The 27,601-nt window shown below is 43.1% G+C and overlaps 1 protein-coding gene across 8 annotated transcripts in view; it reads right to left on the bottom strand.

Moving 5' to 3' along the window:
• Positions 1-27,601, bottom strand: part of mast2 (microtubule associated serine/threonine kinase 2) — a 641,111-nt gene that overhangs the window by 145,170 nt on the left and 468,340 nt on the right. For 6 of the 8 annotated variants that reach the window (XM_070886829.1, XM_070886832.1, XM_070886831.1 and 3 more), the window contains 2 exons: positions 18,423-18,498; positions 4,714-4,734 (listed from right to left, as the gene is read on the bottom strand). In XM_070886829.1, the coding sequence (XP_070742930.1) occupies positions 4,714-4,734; positions 18,423-18,498 (97 nt within the window). The remainder of the gene's footprint in view (positions 1-4,713; positions 4,735-18,422; positions 18,499-27,601) is intronic. The other 2 variants (XM_070886830.1, XM_070886833.1) reach the window with 1 other exon arrangement.

Below are 27,601 nucleotides of genomic sequence, written 5' to 3'. Positions count from 1 at the left end.
ACTGAAAATGGGTCACTAGACCAGCAGCCTGGCTTGAAGCCAGTCTCATGTGAAGGGTGCTCCATCAGTGTGCCCATTTGACCCAATTATTCTATGGAGTTTAGATGAATGAGAGGTGGTCTCATTGAAACATATAAAATTCTTACAGGGCTTGACAAAGTAGATGCCAAGAGGTTGGTACACCTGGCTGGAGAGTCTAGAACTCGGGGTCATAGTCTCAGGATAAGGGGTCAGCCATTTAGGACTGAGAAGAGGAGGAATTTCTTCATTCAGAGAGTTGTGAATCTTTGGAATTCACTGCCCCAGTTATTGAGTATATTTGAAAGTGGATGTCCCCAGGCCTGGATGAAATGTATCCCAGGCTGTTGAGCGAAGCAAAAGAGGAAACAGCAGAGGCCTTGACCATCATTTTCCAGTCCTCTTTGGATTTAGGCATGGTGACGGAGGACTGGAGGACTGCTAATGTGGTACCCTTGTTGAAGAAGGGAGAAAGGGATAGGCCGAGTAATTACAGGCCTGTCAGCCTAACCTCAGTGGTGGGAAAAAATCCTTAAGGACAGGATAAATCTATATTTAGAAAGGCAAGGACGGATTTGTTCAGGGAAGATCGTGTGTAACTAATCTGATTGAATTTTTCGAGGAAGTAACCAGGAGGGTCAATGAGGGTGGTGCATTTGATGCAGTGCATATGGACTTTAGCAAAGCTTTTGATAAGGTCCCACATGGTAGACTGGTCACGAAGGTAAAAGCCCATGGGATCCAGGGCAAAGTGGCAAGTTGGATCCAAAATTGGCTTAAGGTAGGAAGCAAAGGGTAATGGTTGATGGATGTCTTTGTGTCTGGAAGGATGTTTCTATTGGGCTTCTGCAGGGCTCAGTACAAGGTCCCTTGCTTTTTATGGTATACATCAATGATCTATATTTGAATATAGGAGGTATGATTAAGAAGTTTGCAGATGACACTAAAATTGTCTGTGTGGTTGATAATAAAGAGGAAAGTCATGGACTGCAGGAGGCTATCAATCTACTGGTCAGGTGGGCAGAGCAGTGGCAAATGGAATTTAATTCGGAGAAGTATGAGGTAATGCACTTGGGAAGGGCTAATAAAGAAAGGGTATACACATTAAACGGTAGGCCACTTAGAAGTGTAGATGAACAAAGGAACCTTGGAGTGCTTGTCCTCAGATCCCTGAAAGTAGCAGGCCAGGTGGTTAAGGTGGTTAAGAAGGCATACGGAATGCTTGCCTTTATTGGCCGAGACATAGAATACGAGCAGGGAGGTTATGCTTAAATTGTATAATGCGCTGGTTAGGCCACAGCTGGAATACTGTGTGCCGTTCTGGTCGTCGTATTGAAGGATGTAATTGCACTGGAGGGTACAGAGGAGATTTACGAGGATGCTGCCTGGAATGGAGAATCTTAGCTATGAGGACAGATTGGATAGGCTGGGTTTGTTCTCCTTGGAACAGAGGACGCTGAGAGGAGACCTCATTGAGGTGTATAAAATTTTGAGGAGCATAAAATTTTGAGGAGCCTGGATATAGTGGACAGCAGGGCCGATTTCTCTTGGTGGAGGGGTCAATTACAAGGGGGCATAGTTTTAAAATGGTTGGTGGAAGGTTTAGAGGGGATTTGAGGGGAAGCTTCTTCACGCAGAGGGTTGTGGGGGTCTGGAACTCACTGCTTGGAAGGCAGAAGCAGAAACCCTCACCACATTTAAAAGGTGCTTGGATGGGCACTTGAAGTGCCGTAACCTGCAGGCTTACGAACCTAGAGCTGGTAAGTGGGATTAGACTGGATAATCTTTTGTTGGCTAGCGCAGACACGATGGTAAGAACTTCAGGGAATCGAATACGGCCAGACTGATCTCCTGGACGAGTTTTGATCACCTGGATGGGTTGGAAAGGAATTTTCCCAGATTTTTTTCCCCAATTGGCCTGGGTTTTTAATCTGTTTATTGCCTCTCCCAGGAGATCACATGGCTCCGTTGGCGTGGAGTGTAAAATGTTGCGATACATGGGGTATGGCAGTAGTGTGAGGCGGACTGGTTGGGCCGGATGTTCTTTACCTTTCCGTCATTGTTACTAGGTTTATATGTAACCTTCAGGGTTGCTGACCGAGGGCTGTGTGGCTCTTTGTTGGCCGGCACGGACACAATGGGCTGAAATAGCCTCCTCTACGCTGTAGATTTCTATGTTTCTATATTCAATACTGAGATTGATGATTCTTGGGCACTCAGGGAATCAGGGAATGTGGATAAAGCAGGACAGTGGAGTTGATGTAGAAGATCAGTCCATAATGTTATTGAATGGCAGAGCAGGCTCGATGGGCCATATAGCCTACTCCTGCTCCTAGTTGTTATGGTTCTTAATTATCAAACTTATTGATTTATTTTTCTGGGGAAGAGATTTGTCTGACTAAGCAATGTCCTAGATTTAGTCTTCGTGTGAATCACAACAGTGGAATCTGTGACTAGAGATGTAAAGAGAGTGCCATTTTGAAGAAACTTCATCGCTTATCAGGCTAAGATAAGATGAAACTCCCGAGGATTCTCAGATGTTCTGAGCCAATATAGAATGTAATGATGTAGTTCTGGTCCAATTGTAACAAATGATGCTTTGTTTTCTATGTGAGTGAAACAGGACTTTTGAACACAAAATCTCTGCACTGGGAATTGAAGAATGACCAATAAAGCAGGGGTCCTAATTATAAAATGATAGTATCATTGTATGTGATTCCCTAAACTCTGGTAAAATTCCTAAAACCTTATATAATAAAAACAGACTTTGACTTATGTTGGTCACAGTAAACTGGAGGCTGTGACACTCAGTGTTTGTGAGTGTCAGTTACTGGGAAGAGTCCATGGCAAATAGTTCTGGTCTTGATACTGGGTGCTGGGTGCTAACATCAATTAGGAACAAGCAAACCAGAGTAGAGCAGCAACTGAATCAATACAGGACTAGGACCAGATCAGAAAGTAAAAATAAAAAATACATTCAGGACTAGATTTAAACAACCTTGCAAAGTTGAGAACCTGACAGTGGTTAAAGGTTTGGCCTCTAATTATATACATCTCTTTGTAAAAAGGACGGATACAACAAAATAACACAAAAGGACTGGACTGCTAGAATTAATGACTAATAATTTATCCTGATGTCGTAAGAAAAGTGAAGAATGTTTCTGACAAGAGGAACAGAAGAGCTGAGGAACACTTCCTGAACATGAACTCGATAAGAGATGAATGTCACAAGATCATAGCCCCCTCTGAAAAAATACTGGTCCAGTGGTTTTGCCATTTGGATGGAAGCCTGTTCACTTAATGGTACAAGTTACTCCAGGATTCTATGACAAAATGTAAGTCACAATATACTTCATCAATAACATTTGTCAAAGACAACATTTTACAAAAGCATTACGAGTAGAGTAAATGACAGAACTGTATTTAATAAAACAGAAAGACTGTTCGAAATCAGGGGATCAAAATGTATAAAACTGACAAGAAGGATACTATGTTTAAATCATTGTTTTGAACTGGAGATTAAATGTCTCCTCAGACTGGTATTAGATGCTTAGAAATGCTAATGTTTTGGTACCCTGGTGACATGTTACAGCATTCTGCACTATGACAACCATTATCTGTTGTTTTCAAGTTAAGACTTCAACTTTGTTTATGTATCTTTAAGGCAATTTGTAAAGGAGATAATGACTCTGAGGCGTGCAGTTTTCTGGTTTGGCCTCATGGCATCAAAGGCAAGATATGGGCAAAAGAGATAAGATACGAATTTCAAAGAACGAACCTTGGGAAGTGTAAACAAAGAACATGTGGCCAAAATCTTTAGGGCGGGTTCTTGACACAAGAATCGAGACAAAGAACGAGAAGCCTTATTGGATATTACATCTTTAGGGAAAGGTCTTGTCAATATCCCATGTCAGGCCCATCCCATAAAAGAGAATAAATGCAGTCTTCTCAAGGTTGTTCTCACAAACAGTGTGAGGGGAGAGTGAAATAGAAGTTGGGCTGGTCGAACACTCTCGAGTGACCCAATGCTTTACTGAAGGAAGCTCTGGACAAATAGAAAGAGACTGCAAGCCAGAGAGCTGCTCACGTGCGCCAGCCGTTTGCCCAATTGGATGGGTATCAACTACTTGTTACGGTTGTATGTTTTTGCTGTATAACTAATGTGTTATATTCCATCTTAAACTCTGATTAAACACAATATACCCACCAGATTGGTTTACAGTCGATCCTGATTATTAAAGTGATAGAGATAGCCTAAAACTTGGCTATTTCCAACAAGACACAGGGGAGTTAGTCCATGGAGGTAAATGCTTTTGTAACAAGAAATATTAGAACAGTGAACGGGCATTATTAAAGCTCCATAAAATCTACACAGGTTAGCACAGGAAGTGCAAAAGGAGCTCGGCATTCATTAATACAAATTTAGCTGCAGATCCAGTGGCTTCAATCGAGTGGATTCTTCAAGAAACCACATTTCCTACCAGTTGCAGCTTTAGTTCCTTCTGCTTCTGTAAGCATTTTCCTCCATGGGTCAATGCACAAACTACAGTATCTGCACCATTCTGTACACACGGGACAACATTTTGCTCAAGCACTTTATTGTATTTTCATGCAAGAAAAGCATATGCACAAACATCCAAAGTACAGCTCCAATACATGCAATAAATATGACGGCAACACCTATTTGAGTGTTACCTGTCAGCTCTGTGACCATGGCTGCATCGAAGAAATAAAAATACATTGTCAAGCAAAACAATGCAGTACAAAATAATATACATTCAAATTACTGGATGAGTCAATCTTTACTTGTAACATATGCAAAACAGACAATTTTCAGGTCTGCATTTAACTCCAACAGAGTATGCAACAATGTGGAACAAACCATGATTTCTGATTTTAGGTTAAGAGTTCACAACAGTCAACAATTTCCTAAGTGTGCAAATAGTACTTTTGTCCTTCATTTTCAATGAAGCTCAATATCTTCAGATTCTGAATAGCTACAGTAAATTATTGGCCACGTTGGAAATTGCACACCAGATCTCTCTTCACATGGATTGTCGGTTTTTAAAATGCTTAATGCTTTGTGATATTTAAAAACGTGAAATTGCTTTAAAGTATATCCTCAAATCACAGAGCAGAAATGAAGATACTGATGGCATTAAGAGGTAACTAATTAAATGATGGTTTGAAAATCTACACTGAAAGGGTGCATGCAATATACGTATGACCAATTGCCTTTCTAGTTTTCTCTCAGTTTATAGTCGGCCTTGCACCTGTTTCTATTCCCTAACTGACAAGGTGGTAAGGACGGTCAAATGTTACTCTATATCCAGCCACTGGATAATGAAGCTCTGAAGTGCATTTGACCTGTGCCCCACGTAACTAGACGGTGTTTTATGCTTTCACACTGTATCCAAAATGGGAACAGAGAAGAGATTAAGCTAGAGAAATAAACAAAAAATGATTAAGGAGCCTTGCTACCATCACTGAGGTGAGCACTTTTAATTTTTTAACAAATTTTAATGAAGCAAGACCAATAAACAGGATAATACTTTGCCAACACAAGGAACAGAGAGACTTGTAGACTGTTGTGAATAGAACACGGGCATTATGGTGGGTTTTGAAGCTAAACACAGGGATTAACAGAACACTGAGTTTTTTGTGCACCACTGGCCCAGGCTGAGCATACAGCCAGGGAAGGTGTGGAATTAAGGGCTCGATTGCAGAGTTTTACTACCTTGGTGCACATTCTGGTTCTTTTTTTTAAACCTAAGTGAAATCCGAAAGGTACCAAAAGAATCCTGGTTCCAGTTGTTGGTTATATAAAGGACAGATAACAATGTAATATACAACGTCAAGCATATATAAACTTTCCCTGAAAAACAAAATAAACCGATATTTTCAATCAAAAAAATGCCTTTCAAGCTGACAGCCACTCTGAAAACACCCGATCTCGTCTGAACTCAGAAGCTAAGTAGAGTCAGGCCTGGTTTGTACTTGGATGGGAGATTGTCAGGGAATACCAGGCGCATTGGAAAGAAAGAAAATGTCCTCAATGACAGAACACTTACAGCTTGAATTACCATAAAATACTCAACCTTCTTGTTGTGTGAAATGTACCAAGTGATGAGCTGGTGCCAAAAAGACCAGGAAAACGCCCAGATTTTTATCTCTGATCTGTGCTGAGTTGAGTAACCTCAACAAAGATGAAGAGGAGCACACAAACTGTCTCAACGTACTCATGCTACATAGTGGGTGTGGGTTCTGCGAGAGTTCCTGCTCCTGGTTTATAATTACTAATCAGTGACTATTCTCCTCTCCTCTCCTCCCCTCCAGGTGTGCCTACTAGAACTGGTCACCTGTCGACACTGGGTGAGGACAGGAAGAACAACACTGATTAGTCCCACATTTTTTTCCCCCAGATTCCCATCGCACAAGTAGAATGGCCACTTTAGTGGAGTACTGAAGAATTGGCAGCAGGTATAGAACTAAAGCCCAGCATGTCATGGCTACAGGAAATATAACAGTGCATTTGTCATCATCATCATAAGCGGTCCCTCATATCGAGGATGACTTGCTTCCATGCCAAAAAGAGATGAATTCACAGGTGTTTCAATGAAGCACCTAATATTCCAGGTCCCGAACTACTCGTTGAAGGGAGGAAGATGCCTGTGCGCGGATTTTTTTTTTAATGTGTGGTAGCCGTTGCACACCAGCCACCACACGGGCTTGACAAGAGCTAGATCTTGGTCCAGTGGCAAGTATTAAACAAGACGACTGGAGACCAAGCTCTAGTGCGCACACATATTGCAGTGTGGGCTGGCCCATGTTGCCCCTGGGCCCTCGCCTCTTCTGGGCCCCGAAATCACGCCTTTCCCAGGCCCCAATCACGTCGCTCCACGATCTCTTACCGCTCCTTCACCCCGACCTCGCCGCTCCTGCTCCCGCTCACGCTCCAATCACCGACCTGGGTTATGGTGACATCCAATCCAGTCGCCCTCGTCACAGCCGTCGCTCTCTTGCACCAACATATGCTGCTCCCTGGAATGGTGTGCCGCCATGCCGCTCCTTTGAAGGCCCCGACCGGCTGATGGTCCTTGCAGGTCGGGGCCACCGCGCTGAATGCCGGATTGGGCCGCCATGTCGCTCCTTTGAAGGCACCTGTACCAGGTTTAGTGTCGATGCGAAGCTATTTCATCTTTGCAGTGATGCTAAACATGTGGATTGTTAATCAGGTGTCAAGGCCTGATCTGACCCTAGTCAGGCTGCATTTACACTAATTGCAAACTGTTTTGCACCAACGCTATAGTTATAGTGGAAATACATCCTTACTGGGAATCGGGTATCCTTCACAATGTTTAATGAATCAAGTAACTTTTTATTTATTTTTAGTAACATTTTCTCATTGGAAAAGTGAAAAGGATTAACTTATTTCGTCATTCTTTAAAGAAGAAATGTTTTTTTAACCAACACAGTAAAAATCACTATTTCTTTTGAAAGGCAAGTTTTAAAAAATGTTTTCTGTATTATAGCCTTATTCAGCTTTCTGATGTTCAGCCCTTTCCTTCCCATTTCTCCTAAAGGCAATGACTCTTGCTGCTGTGCAGTTTCACTTTTTTCTCCAACAGTCCTCATTCAGGTAATGCAGTGCTTTATCCTTTCATTCAACTTGTCTCAAAGTACATCAATGCGTTATCAATTCATTGAAGCATCTCAGTCTTAATGTAATGAATTATTTTAAGACTTTTGTGATTTAGTTTTTTTTTTTACTCGTTCCTGGGATGTGGGTGTCGCTGGCAAGGCCAGCATTTATTGTGATCCTAATTGGCCTTCAGAAGGTGGTAGTGAACCGCCTTCTTGAACCGCTGCAGTCCGTGTGATGAAGGTACTCCCATAGTGCTATTGGGGAGAGTGTTCCAGGATTTTGATCCAGCGACCATGAAGAAACGGCGATATATTTCAAAGTCAGAATGCTGCATAACTTGGAGGGGAACTTGGAAGCAATGGTGTTCCCATGCACCTGCTGCCTTTCTAGGTGGTAGGGATTGCGGGTTTGGGTGGTGCTGCTGAAGAAGCTTTGGCTAGTTGCTGCAGTGCATTTTGTAAATGCTCACACTGCAGCCACAGTGCGCTGGTGATGGAGGGGATGAATGTTGAAGGTGGTGGATGGGGTGCCAATCAAGCGGGCTGCTTTGTCCTGGATGGCGTCGAGCGTCTTGAGTTTTGTTGGAGCTGCACTCATCCAGGCACACTCCTAACTTGTGCCTTGTAGATGATGGAAAGGCTTTGGGGAGTCAGGAGGTAGGCAACTGCAGGAGCCACTCTACATCAACAACATCCCACACATGAGATAAAGGAACATTTATTTTATATTTTCCCGGTATTGGTGGAGAGAGAATTTGCTGGTATTATTTGAGGGACTATGGGAAACCACACTGCTCTTCTTTGAATACTGTCATGGGATCTTTTAAATCCATCGTAAAAGGCAAATAGGTTCAACATCTCATCTGAAGGACAGCACCTCCAATACTGCAACACTCTCTCAGTACTGCACTAAGAATCTTTGGAGCTGAGATTACAGCTCCAATCCTGCAGTGTGGCTCAAGTTCAAAACATACACGTAGTCAATGCAGTTTCAGATTTAGCCACTAGGTAATGCTGTTCAATTCCGAGAGTCTTTGTATGGCGGGGAGGGGGAGCTTGGAAGGCAGGGGCAAGCACTCCTGCTTCTCCTGGCCCACAAACAGTGCTGTAAAAGCACTTACCTTCTCCCCGAAGTTGTCCTCACCTCCATTCAGCCGCCGGATTTCCCTGAGGCTTGGGAAACCCGGCCACCCACTGTAAAACCTGCAAAAGAGGTTAAATCAGAGGTTGTCGGCCTCATTAAATTATTGAAATTGCCAATCCGCCTTCTGGGACTGGGTTGGCTGCCCGCCTCCATTAAACCTGGAAGTGGGCGGGTTGGAGTCGGGTCAGAGTTGGGGTTCCGATTATTAAAATTTTAACATTTGTTCCGACCCCAACCTACCCATTTTTGGCTGTTAAATTTCAGCCCCGAGTATCTGCGCAGCGAGTGGCTCTGCAGCATTCAACTGAGGAGGACACCATAGCCAAGCCCAATAAAGTTCTCAAGATACAGCCAGCAATCACACTTTCCACAAGGAGCCTTTCGGATGAGAAGTTTCCCCCTCAGGTGGACATAAAAGATCCCATGACACTATTTTGAAGAAGAAAAGGAGGGGAGCTCTGTCTGTGTTCTGGCCAATATTTACCCTTTGACCAACATCAGTAAAAAAAAAAAACAGGTCATTTATCACATTGCTGTTTGTAGGAGTTTGATGTACACAATTTGGCCGCTGCCTTTCCTACATTCTTACAGTGACTACACATCAAAAGTATGTCATCGGCTATAAGGCGCTTTGGGACATCCGGAGATCATGAAAGGCGCTATATAAATGCAGGCTGTTCTTCGTTCTTTATTGAATACTGATCACGAGCAGGAATCCTGGTTCCTTTCCTCCATTTAGTCCAGAAGCACCGAGGGTGAAGGTGCTGCCGCAGCTGAGATCTGCTATTTCAGCACAGACTTGGCACTGAACTTTGGGTCCGTATGGGTTTGTGTTGCACCAGATAATGGCTTTAACCAGTAGACACCAGGGGTAACCATTACTACTCTGTAATGCAACTATTTTGTTATTCACCTCCGAGTCAGAAGGTTGTGGGTTAAAATCCCACTTCAGGGGCTGAATTTTCGCCACCATTCTGTGCTGTTTTTTTGGATCAGTTTCACCAAAGTTTCTGTTTCTATTTCAGCGAGTTTGGCCAAATACCATTTTTTCAAAAACGGCGCACTGCACCCTTCTGAAAAACCTTACCTACAATTAAGAAAATCGGTGCAGAGAAGAGAAAATAAGCGCAGAAAAGACACCATTGTTTTAGCAGAGCTGAAGGCACAGCATCGGGGCGGGGGCCTTTCAGCCCAGGATTGCAGTGGCACCAGCCAGGGGGTGGGGGTGGGGTGGGGTGGGGGGGCCTTTCAGCCCAGGATTGCAGTGGCACCAGCCAGGGGGTGGGGGTGGGGTGGGGGGGCCTTTCAGCCCAGGATTGCAGTGGCACCAGCCAGGGGGTGGGGGTGGGGTGGGGGGGGCCTTTCAGCCCAGGATTGCAGTGGCACCAGCCAGGGGGTGGGGGTGGGGTGGGGGGGCCTTTCAGCCCAGGATTGCAGTGGCACCGACACTGTAGAGGTGAAAAAAATATCTATAAATGCTAAAAAGGAATAAAGGAATTTCATATTGTTTCATATATTGAGATTTCACTTAGTGATCCATTTTACAAAGGGGAAATGCTTTATTTGTGCCTCATCCCTTCAGTGTGTCCCTTGTTATCCTGGCAACCTCAGTTTTTTGGCATAGACCTTAAGCTCCACTCAGAGCTTAAGGACAATTTGCGCCGCTCTAAAATGAAAGGTTATGCCAGCGAAACTTGGAACTTTTTTTTTGCCGCAGTCGGGCCACTAAAAAAAAAATTGGACGTACCTCTACAACTGTGCCAAAAAAAGTCCATGTGGAATTTTGGGCCTCAGGGACTTGAGCACATAAATCTAGGCTGACACTTCAGTGCAATGCTGAGGGAGTGCTGCACTGGCGGAGGTGCCGTCTTTCGGCTGCGACGTTAAGCCCAGTCTGCCCCCTCAGGTGGATGTAAACGATCCCATGGCACTATTTCGAAGAAGAGCAGGGGAGTTATCCCCGGCATCCTGGCCAATATTTATCCCTCAATCAACATAAGAAAAAACAGATTATCTGGTCATTATCACTTTGCTGTGCGTAAATTGGCTGCTGCGTTTCCTACATTATAATAGTGACTACACTCCAAAAGTACTTCATTGGCTGTAAAGCGCTTCGAGATGTCCGGTGGTTGTAAAAGACACTATATAAATGTAAGTCTCTCTTTCTTTACAAAAACATTTTGATCAACATGAAGTTTACTTCTGTGACCACTAGACGCTGTATTAAGTCAGCAGTGTCCAAACCCTGCCCCACTTTGAAATGCCTGTCGTGCAATTCCCGCTTAGAGAAAACCTGCCGCCAGAAACAGCTGATCTTCCAGTGGGGAATAAAAACGACAGACAGGCAATCCTGGCAGCTTCCACCATGGGAGCACAGTGGGCTGACACACACATCCTGCTTCCAACAACAATGCTGTCCCCCTTCCAGTCAGGTCCTGCCAAAAGAATCCATAATATCGCAGATCTCGACCAGAAGGGAGAGCAGTGCTGTAGCAGCAGAAGGTACGGGCTAACCCACTGTGCGGCCAGTGGGAGAGCAAGCAGCGCTATCTGTCTGATTCTTATTTCAGTTGACTATCAGAAGGATCAGCTGTTTCTGCTGGCAGACTTTTCAGAGATGGGTGTTTTCCATTCATAGTGTTCTCACTCATGAACGGCTCTGTGCTGAGAACAGGAGGTAGGTTTGCGATCACGGCTTGCCTAAACCACTGTGATCCCTTAAAAAGACCTTGAAAATGTCAGCACCCCTTACAAAAAGTCAACAACCAGAAGTCTCACAAACTACTAGTGGGATGCCGCAGGGCTCAGTGCTGGGACACCAGCTATTTACAATATACATTAATGATTTAGATAAAGGAATTGAGTGTAATATTATTAAAGATGAAACACCAATGCATTTGGAAAGCAGTGACAGGATCGATCCAAGTCAGCATGGATTTATGAAAGGAAAATCATGCTTGACAAATGTTCTAGAATTTTTTGAGGATGTAACTAGTAGAGTGGACAAGAGCCCTGCAGCACGCCACTAGTCACTGCCTGCTATTCTGAAAAGGACTCGTTTATCCCGACTCTCTGCTTCCTGTCTGCCAACCAGTTCTCTATCCACATCAGTACATTACCCCCAATACCATGTGCTTTAATTTTGCACACTAATGTCTTGTGTGGGAGCTTGTCAAAAGCCTTGCAGATGACACTAAGCTGGGTGGCGGTGTGAGCTGTGAGGAGAATGCTAAGAGGCTGCAGGGTGACTTGGACAGGTTAGGCGAGTGGGCAAATGCATGGCAGATGCAGTATAATGTAGATAAATGTGAGATTATCCACTTTGGTGGCAAAAACACGAAGGCAGAATATTATCTGAATGGCGACAGGTTAGGAAAAGGGGAGGTTCAACGAGACCCGAGTGTCATGGTACATCAGTCATTGAAAGTTGGCATGCAGGTACAGCAGGCGGTGAAGGCGGCAAATGGTATGTTGGCCTTCATAGCTAGGGGATTTGAGTATAGGAGCAGGGAGGTCTTACTGCAGTTGTACAGGGCCCTTAGTGAGACCTCACCTGGAATATTGTGTTCAGTTTTGGTCTCCTAATCTGAGGAAGGACATTCTTGCTCTTGAGGGACTGCAGCAAAGGTTCACCAGATTGATTCCCAGGATGGCAGGACTGACATATGAGGAGAGACTGGATCGACAGGGCCTGTATTCACTGGAATTTAGAAGGATGAGAGGGGCTCTCATAGAAACATAAAATTCTGACGGGACTGGACAAGTTAGATGCAGGAAGAATGTTCCCAATGTTGGGGAAGACCAGAACCAGGGGACATAGTCTTAGGATAAGGGGTAGGCCATTTAGGACTGAGATGAGGAGAAACTTCTTCACTCAGAGAGTTGTTAACTTGTGGAATTCCCTGCCGCAGAGAGTTGTTGATGGCAGTTCATTGGATATATTCAAGAGGGAGTTAGATATGGCCCTTACGGCTAAGGGGATCAAGGGGTATGGAGAGAAAGCAGGAAAGGGGTACTGAGGGAATGATCAACCATGATCTTATTGAATGGTGGTGCAGGCTCGAAGGGCCGAATGGCCTGCTCCTGCACCTATTTTCAATGTTTCTAAGTTTCCTCTGCCCGCCTTTGGCTTGTTTGCCGTGGCCGAGTTCCAAGTAGAACGCTTGCTTTGGGAGTCTCGTGTCTGGCATGCGGACTATGTGGCCTGCCCAGCGAAGCTGATCAAGTGTGGTCAGTGCTTCAATGCTGGGGATGTTGGCCTGGACAAGGATGCTAATGCTTGTGCGTCTGTCCTCCCAGGGGATTTGTAGGATCTTGCGGAGACATCGCTGGTGGTATTTCTCCAGTGACTTGAGATGTCTCCTGAACATGGTCCACGTCTGAGCCATGTAGGAGGGCGGGTATTACTACGGCCCTGTAGACCATGAAGCTTGGTGACAGTTTTGAGGGTGAGAAACTTGGGTCTCAAACAAGTGTCCTGAACTTAAATAAAGGCAATTACAAAGATATGAAGACAGAGTTGGCCAACATGGACTGGGAAAATAGATTAAAGGGCAAGATGGTAGAAAAGCAGTGGCAGACATTTAAGGAGATATTTCACAAATCTCAGCAAAGATATATTCCAGTGAGAAAGAAAGACTCTAAAAGAAGCATGAACCATCTGTGGCTAACTAAGGAAGTTAAGGATGGTATCAAATTGAAAACAAAGGCATACAATGTTGCGAAGATTAGTGGGAGGCCAGAGGATTGGGAAATCTTTAGAAACCAGCAATGGACGACTAAAAAAAAATAAAGAGTAAACTAGCAAGAAATAATAAAACAGACAGTAAGAGCTTCGACAGGTACATAAAAAGGAAGAGAGTAGCTAAAGTAAACGTTGGTCCCTTAGAGGATGAGACTGGGGAATTAATAATGGGAAAGAGGGAAATGGCAGAGACTGTGAACAAATATTTTGTATCGGTCTTCACAGTGGAAGACATTAAAGCATCCCAATAATAATAGATAATCAAGGGGTAATAGGGAGGGGGAACTTAAAACAATCACTATCACTAGAGAAAAAGTACTATGCAAACTAACGGGACTAAAGGTGGACAAGTCCCCTGGACCTGATGGTTTGAATCATCGGATCTTAAAGGAAATGGCTGCTGAGATAGTGGATGCATTGGTTGTTGTTATGTCTTGAGATGCTCTGATAATGACTCCACAAGGCAAAGTGTTGCACTTGAACTGTAGTGACCTTAATATAACCATTTAATATAACTCCAGAGTGATGATCACACATGGTGGCCTGCCTTTTATACTAGGCCTGGCATACCTGTACAGGTAACCTTCAAGTCTCCCACTGCAGTGCCCTGTGGTGGCACACCTTAGTGACCATACAGCTGGTATACAAGTTTCCCATAGTAGTGCCCTCTGGTGGCACATCATATGTAATAGTACAAGCAGTAAACATGTCTGGATACATGACAGTTGTAATCTACCAAAATTCCCTGGATTCTGGGGAGGTCCCAATAGATTGGAAAACTGCAAATGTAATGGAAAACTGAAAATGTAATGCCCCCATTCAAGAAAGGAGGGAGACAAAAATCAGGAAACTATAGACCAGTTAACCTAACATGTGTCATTGGGAAAATGCTGGAGTCCATTATTAAGAGATAATAACAACAGGACATTTAGAAAATCATAATACAATCAAGCAGAGTCAGCATGGTTTTATGAAAGGGAAATCATGTTTGACAAATGTAGTGTATTTGGATTTCAAGAAGGCATTCGATAAGGTGCCACATAAAAGGTTACTGCACAAGATAAGAGCTCACGAGATTGGGGGTAATATATTAGCATAAGACAACCCCTTCATCTCAGGAATCAACCTCGTGACTACTAACTGAGTAACAGAAAACAGAGAGTCGGGATAAATTGGTCATTTTTAGGTTGGCAAACTGTAACTAATGGGCTGCCACAGGGATCAGTACTGGGACCTCAACTATTTACAATCGAAATTAATGACTTGGATGAAGGGACCAAGTGTAATGTAGCCAAATTTGCGTATGATACAAAGATAGGTGGGAAAGCAAGTTGTGAAGAGGACACAAAGAATCTGCAAAGGGATATCGACAGGTTAAGTGAGTGGGCAAAAAATTGGCAGATAGAATATAGAAACATAGAAACATAGAAAATAGGTGCAGGAGTAGGCCATTCGGCCCTTCTAGCCTGCACTGCCATTCAATGAGTTCATGGCTGAACATGCAACTTCAGTATCCCATTCCTGCTTTCTCACCATACCCCTTGATCCCCTTAGTAGTAAGGACTACATCTAACTCTTTTTTGAATATATTTAGTGAATTGGCCTCAACAACTTTCTGTGGTAGAGAATTCCACAGGTTCACCACTCTCTGGGTGAAGCAGTTCCTCCTCATCTCGGTCCTAAATGGCTTACCCCTTATCCTTAGACTGTGACCCCTGGTTCTGGACTTCCCCAACATTGGGAACATTCTTCCTGCATCTAACCTGTCTAAACCCATCAGAATTTTAAACGTTTCTATGAGGTCCCCTCTCATTCTTCTGAACTCGTGAATACAAGCCCAGTTGATCCAGTCTTTCTTGATAGGTCAGTCCCGCCATCCCGGAAATCAGTCTGGTGAACCTTCGCTGCACTCCCTCAATAGCAAGAATGTCCTTCCTCAGGTTAGGAGACCAAAACTGTACACAATACTCCAGGTGTGGCCTCACCAATGCCCTGTACAACTGTAGCAACACCTCCCTGCCCCTGTACTCAAATCCCCTCGCTACGAAGGCCAACATGCCATTTGCTTTCTTAACCGCCTGCTGTACCTGCATGCCAACCTTCAATGACTGATGTACCATATAATGTGGGATATTTGCTCAAGTGGATAAAAGGAAACCAGTAGATGTAGTGTATTTGGATTTCCAGAAGGCATTTGATAAGGTGCCACATAAAAGGTTACTGCACAAGATAAGAGCTCACGAGATTGAGGGTAATATATTAGCATATGACAATCCCGTCATCTCAGGAATCAACTTAGTGACTACTAACTAACTAACAGAAAAGAGAGAGTCGGGATAAATTGGTCATTGAACTTTGGTAGTAAGAATAAAAAGCAAATTATTATTTAAATGGAGAGAGATTACAAAATGCTGCAGTAGAGAGGAATCTGGGGGTCCTTGTACATGAAAACACAAAAGGTTAGCATGCAGGTACAGCAAGTAATTAGGAAGGCAATTGGAATGTTGCAAGAAGGATGGAGTATAAAAGTAAGGAAGTCTTGCTACAACTGTATAGGGTGTTAGTGAGACCACACCTGCATACAGGTTTGGTCTCCTTATTTAAGGAGGGATATACTTGCTTTGGAGGCAGTTCAGAGACGATTCACTAGGTTGATTCCCGAAATGAAGGGGTTGTCTTATGAAGAAAGTTTGGGCCTATACTCATTGGAGTTTAAAAAAATGAGAGCTGATCTTATTGAAACATATAAGATTCTGAGGGGGCTGGTCAGGGTAGATGCAGAGAGGATGTTTCCCCTCGTGGGGGAATCTAGAACTAGAGGGCATAGTTTCAGAATAAGGGGTCGCCTATTTAAAACAGAGATGAGGAATTTCTTCTGAGGGTCATGAATCTTTGGAATTCTCTACCCCAGAGAGCTGTGGAGGTTGGGGCATTGAATATATTTAAGGTAGAGATAGACAGATTTTTGAACATTCAGAGAGTCAAAGGTTATGGGTTACAGGCAGGAAAGTGGAGTTAAGGCCAGGATCAGATCAGCCATGATATTGAATGGCAAAGCAGGCTCGAGGGGCCAAATGACCTACTCCTGCTCCCATTTCTTATGTTCTTGTGTAGCTATAAAGAGAACAGAATGAATGACAAACTAGAGTAGGTAAGAGACTCGCTTCCCCCAAAAGGTTGTGGATGCGAAGACAATTGGACCTCTAAAGACTGAGATAAATAGATGCTTGTTCGGTAAGGTTATCGATGGATATGGAGCAGAGGCAGGAAAATGGTGCAGAGAATCAAATCAGCCATGATCTAACTGCTGGCAGAGTAGGCCCGAGGGGCTGAATGATCCACTTCTGTTCCTCGAGCAATGCCGTATACTGAATGAACACCTGAAGCTACCATGTTTCGTTTTTGCTCATTACTTCTTCGTCAACTTGTCCTTAAGTCTTGGTAAAGGCTACTGCTCTAATACTCTCTTTTAATTTCACTTACATGTAATTTTCCACTCACACCGTTAGCATGCTCCCTGCATCTATCGAAATCTGTAGCTATGGAAAGGAGTTAATTTTGGAAAATAGGCTGCAAATAGCACACTTCCATTTGAGTCTTGTCAAAACCCAAAGAACCATTCCACAGTCTAAACTGCACTGACAGTGGAAAATGTAAGCTTCAATGTTCATAATATTGTCAGGATCACTGGATGGGAGGAGTTACGTGCTCATAAGCCAGAAGGGAGCTGAATTCATGTCAGTAGATACAATCAGCAATCCAGAGTGCTTCAGCTCGTGTCATTTTAACTGTGTACTTGATATTTCCTACATTTTTCGTTCCTGTGACGAACAGCAACATAGGCCACCATGATTTTGCCCATATCGTTCTTAACCTTAATAAGAATTGAAAAATCTATGTGACACCCATGGTGTGGGACATCATTCAAGCTTTAAATAGTGAGAGAGAAGATTATAGGAAGACTTAAGGAGTCCCACAGTTTCGAGGTCCTGGGGCCAATGCCATCTTGGCATGTTATTGATTTTTTTTCTCCATCCACTGAGGATGTACCTTATTCTCCCATTTGATGGCCTGGAGTGAATTGAAGGCACGAATGTAGACACTATCGTACTACTGAAAGAAAGCCTTGCATTAATAGAGCCTTTCAGAACCACCGGATGTTCCAAAGCATTTTACAGCCAATTAAGTACTTTTTTTTTAAAGCAAGTGTCATCCCTGTTGGTAGGAAATGTGGCAGCCAATTTGCGCACAGCAAGCTCCCACAAACAGCAATGTGATAATGACCAGGTCATCTGTTTTAGTGATATTGGTTGAGGGATAAATATTGGCCAGCACACCAGAAATAACTCCCCTGCTCTTCTTCGAAATAGTGTCATGGGATCTTTTACTTCCACAAGAAAGAGCAGACGGGGCCTCGGTTTAAGGTCTCAGTACTGCACTGGAGTGTCAGCCTAGATTTTTGAGCTCAAGTCTCTGGAGTGGGACTTGAACCCACGACCTTTATACCACACAGCCATACATGAGCTTGCTGAATCATTGCACTATCAGTATTATTTTAATATCAGTGCCATCTAACAAAGGTGACAAGGAGGTGACAAAACATTTTAGGAGTTGAACTAAATTTCCGTTCTTGTCTTTAGTACGTTATTTGCACCATTTCTCAAAGACGGCCATGTGTTAAATGCATCAGCTGCTCACATCTGATTTTGAACAGTTGCACTTTGACAGGTAAATGCAAACAAAGATACCATCCCTTTATAGATCAATCTTCTCGCTAACTCCACATGCAGTCGGTGCATATTCCATGCAACACCCAAACCATCTCGCATGCTATTCTTTTTTGTAAAAGAACACTAAAATAATAAATCTTACCTCCGTGCTGGTATGAACGAAAAGTGAGCTGCTGCATTGGGAGAGAAATTCCTTGGACTGTCAAGAGGACTGCTACCTGTTGGCAAATTGAGAATCCAAAAACTGTGAAACTGTCATGAATTTTAGAAAATGCATTTTAACATTAATATTTAAGTGAGTTTATCCACTGAGCAGTTGATAATAGATTACACACATTCCAGGTTCAATTCCAAGACTAGACGGATTTATCTAAGTCATCAGAAGGAGTCTACAATTAAACTTGATGCTCCTTGGGTTAGGAAGGGAAAAATCTATTCGGGCTCCTGCCCCTGGACAACTATCCACTGTTCCTTACACGAAGTGCTCGTGTGCGGTGATCAGGTGAAAACGAAATAGCAATCGACACTCGTACATGAATACCGGTCTTTTAGGCAAAAGACCAGAAGTTGAGAGTTATACCCTGGCAGGGAATCACTGCCTTCAGGAGAGGAAGGTGGATAGAAAATTGACAAGGAAAAAACATAGCCATGTTTAGAAATTAAGAATTGACCACAAATATCTGGGCACTTTAAAATATGTAGCACAAGTAAAATATATCCTGGTCTGCAGTGAGGCAAAGTAAATTCATGATTTATTTATTCAGCAGATAATCAGAATTCACTTAGAATTTTGCCATTTACAAATTTCTGGTTAATCCTTTTTGTGGAGACAGAAAGGGTACATGAGGAGGAGCCATGAAGAACGTTTTATATAAGGAGTGAACTGACCTGGTCATTTGCTTGTGACTTAGTCGCCTGTAAGTTATATCTTGTGCCACTCATGAGATAGAAATTACATTACACATCTCCACATCAAGTATTTTGTTTATGTACACGTGAGGTGAACTATCCAAAATCTTAATTTCAATGGGAATTAATGTGTAGACGACCGAGTTCCAATAATGCCACTCAAGAGGTTCTCCTCTCACCAGTTAATTTGCTCTCAATCGAGAAATCATTCCTGTGAAAATGTTCATGGAGATGTGGTATACATTTGTTTGGCACTGCTGACTTAGGCAGATCTACTTATATCTGTACTATTTTTACTACTTTTTTTTGCTGCTCTACAATGCAGACAATCTTCCCTGGATGAAATGTTTGATAGATTGTCAAACAACCATACACAGTCAATGCAGTTTCAGATTTTGCCACTAGGTGGTGTTGTAACAGTGCAGGTGGATCACCATACTCAGATTTCATCTTTTAGCCCACCGACTTGCCTCTATTTGGCGCTACGCCAAACCACTCAGCCAAGTAAGATCTTACTGTGCAGAGAATGCCAAGTACAAATGCATGAGCATGCGAGTCAGGCTTTGGGTGCCACATCATGATAGCCTGCCTTAAAAGGCTACAACACTAGACTCACTGCACTATACGGAGGACAGGTAATGCTCAGCAGTGAGAATCTGTTACAAAACAGGCTAATTGAGAGTCAAGGACAGAGTTATCAGATACTGATTGCCATAACATTTATATATTTTGTTTCAACTATCATTTTTAAAACAAACTTGTGTTAATATATGAAATTACAAGGCTTGACACATGAAACCTATCTCCATACTCCCAGATCACACATAGGATATAAACAGTACTGAGGGTTCAAATGGATAAACTTTTAAGAAAAGAAACACAATTTTTATTGTTTGCTTTAAGAGAGGTCTGGTTCTAAAACTAAGTGACTCTTAAAAGTATAATAGTATTGAAAAAAGTTGAAAGTAAAACTTCATTGAAGTGGTAAAAGTAATGGCTCGGTGAACTTGCCAGATGCAATATTGTAGATGAACAATGCAACTCTCAGTTCATAAAGACATAAGAATTAGGAGCAGGAGTAGGCCATAGGGCCCTTCGAGCCTGCTCCGCCATTCAATTAGATCACGGCTGATCTTCTACCTCAACTCCATTTTCCTGTCTGGTCCCCATAAACTCTGATTCCCTTACTGTCCAAAATCAAAATGGTTGAATATACAAAATCAATAAATTGAGAAAGAAATGGCCTGTCAGGGTAAAACGGCTGGAGGAATGAGATAGCTGTGAAGGTAAGAATATAGGAAACTTTAGAAATGTGTTTAATTTTTGAGATGTTTATCATGTTATAAATGGGTTATCTGAGGGACCTATTAATTTTTTTTTGCACTCAAACACTCCTTTTTGAGGCAATTTACTTTATAAAATCAAGCATTTTAATGTTTTTTTTTAGCTTCTCTCCTTTATAGGTTAAAAAAAGATCTTCTACTTCTGGACAAATGGGTCGCATGGAGTTCGGATCTCTTGGACAAACTAAAGACTATGGAAAAATTTCCGGTATTTATCCACTCCAAAAGCTTCTGAAGTCACAGTTGTCAATCATTTGCAATTAAACTGAATAGTAAAAATTACTGCACAGAATACTGATGGAACAGATGCTCAGACATTATCAGTGTTTCTGATTGCCTGCCTATGTACAAATCAGTCAGTACCTACAACAAAACCCCTGTATTTTCATTTCTATATCAATCTGGTCTAGACCCACAGATAGCTCATCTCATTTTGTAAGAAGGGAACACAACTTCCATTTCAATTCTACCTTTTTAAAATTGAACATAAAATACATTAATATTCCTATTTTGTCACATATTACATACACTTTACCTAATCTGTATAAAATTATTAATTTTTGAAGCTTACCTGGGTATTGCTTCCTATTGTACAACATAAAATAGTACATTATCATTTGCATATAATGTGCAACAGCATATGATATACACCAGAGTTTCACGCACATTTTTCAATGTGAATAAAGTGTACCATAAACTGTCATAACTGAATACTTCCCGCTCACCCTACTACATAAAATTATGTTACTGAATCAGAAACTGCAACATCATGCCGCTGTATTATTTTTTTACTTGATTTAAGTTAATAAAAAAATGTTATCTTAATTAGTCACGATGGAGTTCTTACTAAAAAAACATATATATACCAAATACAGCAGGCACTGAATTACAAAATTACAGTCCAACTGAGGTGTCAGTTCATGAAAGTGAATCGCAAGTGATCTATGATCAGGAAAATCCAAAGACTGAATTATTTTCTTCAACTCGCAGCGAGGTATTGGTAATTCTATCGGATTTTATACTTAATTGCATTATGCATCAGATATGCATCAACAGCATTTTTGGGTTTTGGAAACAGGGGCATAGAATAAAACAGTTACAGGCTCATGATAAATTTATATAAAATGTTGGTATGGCCAGAATGTTGGTAATGTACCCCAAAAGTACATTAAAGCCAGAGAGTGTAGATTTACCAGTATGATGCCAGCAATGGCAAACTATAGTAATGAGGAGAGACGAGAGACAGTAGGAATATTTCAGCTGAAGCAGAGAAGGCTTAAATGTGACTTAATAAAGGCATTTAAAATTATGAAGTGTCTTAATAGTGTCAATAGAGAGAGACTATTTCCTCTGGTTGGGCAGTCGGTGACGAGTGGTCGTCAATTTAAAATTATCACTTGAGAGTGAGGAAAGGGGTTAGGAGAAACTTATTCACATAGAATGTTGTTGGAGCATGGAATATTTTGTGAGAGGCTGAGGCAGAGACTATTGCATCTTTCAAGAGAAAATTGGATAAATAGTTGAAGCAAGGAAGATACAGTACTATGGGGAAAGAGCAGGGCAGTGCGTTCTGGATTGCTCTTGTAAAGAGGCATGATGGTTTCAATGACCTTCTTTTGTGCTGTAACATTTTAATGATTCCAGGCCCTTGTACAGTGCTATTTTTTAAATTATAAGTTGTTTTTTTGAGGCATCAGCTTTTGTGAAGCTATTTGTTAGCTTTTCTGAGTTTTTCAGGTTGGCATGTATGATTGTGGACATTTGTGATGTTCTGGGCTTCCCAAATGTGCAAAGCTAGAATATATGCAGAACGTATGCACTGTGACACAGCATGCAGTGTGCACAGAGTGCTTAGCTACAATTCATGCTTGTGATTCCCAACAGTCCACATTTTTATTTTTTCTATGTGGATGAAGGAGGTACTGAACAGAAGCAAATGACAGTTTTCTACTCGGGACCACTCTTAGTGCACGTTGAGAAGCTTACACGCCGTTTTGTCCATCAAAAGGTGCAATGCACAGTGAAGGAGTGCCAAAACTAAGAAAGTGATGTCCATTTTAAATGGAGACCACAAGAGAATACAAAGTGAATTATGTACATATTACAGTTGAGTATCTTTCATTCAAATAATAAAACAAAACATGTGGGATCCTTCAATTTAGATTTAAACCCTTTAAACAGGCATGAGTGTACTCACTTTTTTAAACTGGTGAATTCTAGTGCCATTTTTGCACCAATTTGAATTTTCCTCTCGACTTTTACGTGAGAATTTTGTATGATAGATTTCATACTAATCAAACAAAAATCTAAGCAAAACAAATACAATAGTCAATTGACAGCTGACTCGTTTACAAATTCATGGCAAATGTCATCCAAAAGGACAGAGAAGAAAGCTGAACGAATGTGTCAGAAAATAAGCTGACTAAATTGGCATGGAATTAGGTGCTTCAATCAAGATGAGTGCCAAATAGCACATCTCAGAAATTGATGGAGTCAATAAACTGTTTGGATGCCAGCCTGGAAAATATAAAAATGAAGACACTGTCTCTATTTCCCTTTCCACGTGCATTATCTAACATTGCAAATTGCATCAGCAACTGATATTTGTCAAAGTTTATACGTTAATTATTAAAGGCTGACAATCTCTGATAAAGATAGTAGATGTTTTTTGAAAATGCAGACAGCAACTGTATTCTTCGACTGGTTGTTATCATCAATGTGTGGATTTGCAAAGGTAATAATGACAAAACCAAGGACATGAATTGCATTTGGTCAACCAAGCACTATTGTGCAAGTTTTTTTTCCAAATGACACAAATATTCTAAGCGACCAACATTACGTCTTATTAGCAGACATGTTTTAGGCTACAGCACAGTTCACATCTGCCCTCTCACGAGGAAACCAGCATTGTTGCTACACAAAAAAAAACATAGAAATACCAACAAATCAGATTCTCCTATTTGCCACACAGCCCTACCATACTGAAACACCACCCTTTTTATTCCAAACATCTGGATACCATGGCAAAAAGATGCCATTTTCTTTTAAATCTGTATTCAAGACATTAGCCCAGGATTTTGCTCGAAATGGCACCACATTTCACATTTTATACAAGTGTTTTACTCTAAAATTGGTGTGTCAAACTCAAATTTATATGGTGGGCCTGATCTGACATCCTGGCACTTGGTGTGAGCCATTTATTCAGCAAATGTAATTTGGACACACCAGGGCTAAAACTTGGGGTGCGCTTTGCCCACTTCTTCGGAGTAAAACAGGTGCAATGTACACCAATTTCTGGGCGTGACGTCCTGCACCTAGTTTGTGCTTGCGCCATGGCCGCCGCCATATTGGTCCTCACCGGTTTTGGTCAGACCAAACAGCTGCCTGAAATCAGCGTTGGATCAATTTAAATACCCAAAGAAGGGTCCTCCGCCTAAATTGCGAGAAAAACTTGGTGGAACATATTACCATGCAAGCTCCAACTAGTTTTTCCAGTTCCACAGCGGCCCTTAAAAAGGGACTGCTGGAGGGTGCTGAAGAAATGGTTGGAAAATTTATTTTACTTCCCCTTCTGTGGAGTGTCGATGAACAGGATTATTTTTACAGTTTTTAAATTAGGTAGGTATGACTATGGATACTAATTGCTTTTCTATACATTTCCAACACTGAATATTATGAAGTAGAGAAGGGTATTAGAACCAGATAATTTAATTCAGAATTCTACAAATAACTAATCTTGTAGCTTTAGAGAAAAATACCTGCTGCTCACAGCTCAACAGTTCTCCATTTGCAGAACAACGTTCCTTCCCACTGTTTGATAATACTGACTCAGTGGATGCACCCAATGATAATTAAGGACATTATATTTGAGTGATTATCTATACAGGATTTCAAAGTGTACATTCTTGGATATCTTATGGTTTTGCAAATGAATGAAATGAAAAAATAAACAGAATCTGTCGCATTCAAGCCGAGTGGGCCCTCCTGCATCTATGGCGACCATATGCCTCTGTTTGCTTTCAGATGCAATTGGTCTCCAGGCCTCATAGCGAGAGTCAACAACAGCAACTTGCATTTATATACTACTGCCTTTAACATAGTAAAATGTCCCAAGTCAAATAACGCTACCGGGAGGCAAAACTACGCGGATTCTATTGTGTTCCTAACACAGATGGGGCTCCCCACAGGGAGGTTAGAGTAACAGTGACCTCAGTCTTTAATAAGACACTCCAGAGTGAGGAACAGGCCTCAGGGGCCGGCTTATATACAGTGCTCCCAAGGGATGCTGGGATCCCTTGGAACTTCAGGGGATGAGCTCCCTGGTGGCGTAACATGGGAGTGCATGCTTTACAGATACACATCACTTCCCCGCCCAAAGTCAAAATGAAAACTATTTACAAGGTGAAGCGGTCGGGAGCCTTTCTTTCCCTGGTGGACCGCCTCGGTACAAATGTCTGTTCTGGTGTGTTGGCTGTGCCCTCGCTGGGCTGGCGTGTTGTTGGCCCTGCAGAGTTGCTAGGTGAGCCTGGCCTTGCTGGGCTGTTGGGCATGATGGGATCGATTTCCTGGTCCGGCGTGGTGTCGTTGATCCTTTGGGTGTTTATTGTGGGCTCGAAAAAGGTGGTGTCTGCTGTGGGTTGTTTAGGGCAGTCTGTGAAACGCAGCCTCGTTTGGTCCAGAGGCTTTCTGCAAATTTGTCCACTGTCTAATTTGACTACAAAACCCTATTCCTTTCTTTAGCTATCACCGTGCCCGCGATCCACTTGGGACCATGTCCATAGTTTAGCACATACACAGGGTCATTCAGATCAATTTCCCGTGACACTGTGGCGCGACCATCGTTTACATTTTGTTGCTGCCGCCTGCTCTCGACTTGATCATGCAGGTTGGGGTGAACCAGCGAGAGTCTGGTTTTAAGTGTCCTTTTCATGAGTAGCTCAGCCGGGGACACCCCTGTGAGCGAGTGGGGTCTCGTGCGGTAGCTGAGCAGTACTCGGGACAGGCGGGTTTGGAGTGAGCCTTCTGTGACTCGTTTAAGGCTCTGTTTGATGGCTTGTACTGCCCGCTCTGCCTGCCCATTAGAGGCTGGTTTAAACGGAGCCAAGGTGACATGTTTGATCCCATTGCGGGTCATGAATTTTTTAAATTCGGCACTGGTGAAACATGGCCCGTTGTCAGTGACCAGTATGTCAGGCAGGGTGTGTGTGGCAAACATGGCCCTCAGGCTTTCAATGGTGGCGGTGGCGGTTCCCGACATTATTTCACATTCAATCCATTTTGAAAAAGCATCCACCACCACCAGGAACATTTTACCGAGAAACGGGTCCGCATAGTCGACATGGATCCTCGACCATGGTCTGGAGGGCCAGGACCACAAACTTAGTGGTGTCTCTCTGGGCGCGTTGCTCAACTGAGCACATACGCTGCATTGCCGTACACAGGACTCTAAGTCAGAGTCGACACCGGGTCACCACACGTGGGATCTGGCTATCGCTTTCATCACTATAACCAGGTGTGTGCTGTGGAGATCCGAGATGAACGTCTCCCTGTCCTTTTTGGGTAGCACGAGGCGGTTACCCCACAACAGGCAGTCTGCCTGAATGGACAGCTCGTCCTTTCGCCGCTGGAACGGCTTGATTAGCTCTTGCATTTCAACGGGGATGCTGGCCCAGCTCCCATGCAGTACACAGTTTTTTTACGAGGGACAGCAGAGGATCTTGGCTGGTCCAAGTTCTAATCTGGCGGGCCGTGACAGGTGATTTATCATTTTGAAACGCTTCCATGACCATCAACAAGTCTGCGGACTGCGCCACCATCAACAAGTGTGCAGGCTGCGCCATTTCCACCCCCGTGGTGGGCAATGGTAGCCGACTGAGAGCATCTGCACAGTTCTCGGTGCCTGACCTGTGGCGGATGGTATAGTTATACGCTGATAGCGCGAGTGCCCACCTTTGTATGCGGACTGAGGCATTCGTATTTATCTCCTTGTTTTCAGCGAACAGAGATATGAGGGGCTTGTGATCGGTTTCCAGCTCAAATTTGAGGCCAAACAGGTACTGATGCATTTTCTTTACCCCGAACACACACGCTAATGCCTCTTTCTCAATCATGCTGTCGGCCCTCTCGGCCTGGAAGCATAGGCGACAGGTTGCAACTTCCCCGCAACGTTAGCTTATTGTAATACACACACCCGACACCGTACGACGATGCGTCACATGCTAGCACAAGTCTTTTACACGGGTTATACAATACAAGCAGCTTGTTGGAGCATAAAATGTTTCTGGCTTTCTCAAAAGCAATTACTTGTTTTTTTTTTCCCATACCCAGTTCTCACCTTTGCGCAATAACACATGTAGGGGCTCTAAAAGGGTGCTTAACCCCGGTAGGAAGTTACGAAAATAGTTGAGGAGTCCCAGGAACGACCGCAGCTCCGTGACGTTCTTTGGCCTGGGCGCGTTCCTGATAGCCTCTGTCTTGGCGTCTGTGGGCCGAATGCCGTCTGCCGTGATCTTTCTCCCCAAAAACTCCACTTCTGTTGCCATGAAGACGCATTTCGACCTCTTCAGCCACAGCCCTACGCGATCCAGTCGCTAGAGGCCCTCCTCCAGGTTTTGCAGGTGCTCGGCGGTGTCCCGACCTGTGACCAATATGTCGTCCTGACTTGAGTAGGCTCTCCATGTTTCTCTGGAAGATCGCTGCAGCCGACCGAATTCCAAACGGACATCTGTTGTAGATGAACAGTCCCTTGGGTGTGTTGATGCAGGTGAGGTCCTTCGAAGACTTCTCCAGCTCCTGCATCATGTAGGCCGAAGTCAGGTCGAGCTTGGTGAACGTCTTGCCTCCTGCCAGCGTCGCAAATAGGTCATCTGCCTTAGGTAGCGGGAATTGGTCCTGTAGCAAGAAACAATTAATAGTTACTTTATAATCACCACAAATCCTGACCGTACCATCACTTTTGAGTACTGGAACAATCGGCTGGCCCACTCGCTGAATTCCACTGGGGAGATGATGCCCTCGCGTTGCAGCCTGTCCAGCTCGATTTCCACTCTCTCCCTCATCATGTGAGGTA

Source organism: Pristiophorus japonicus, chromosome 8 (assembly GCF_044704955.1).
Source record: "Pristiophorus japonicus isolate sPriJap1 chromosome 8, sPriJap1.hap1, whole genome shotgun sequence".
Lineage (NCBI taxonomy): Eukaryota > Metazoa > Chordata > Chondrichthyes > Pristiophoridae > Pristiophorus > Pristiophorus japonicus.
This window is presented reverse-complemented; position numbering and strand designations above follow the sequence as displayed.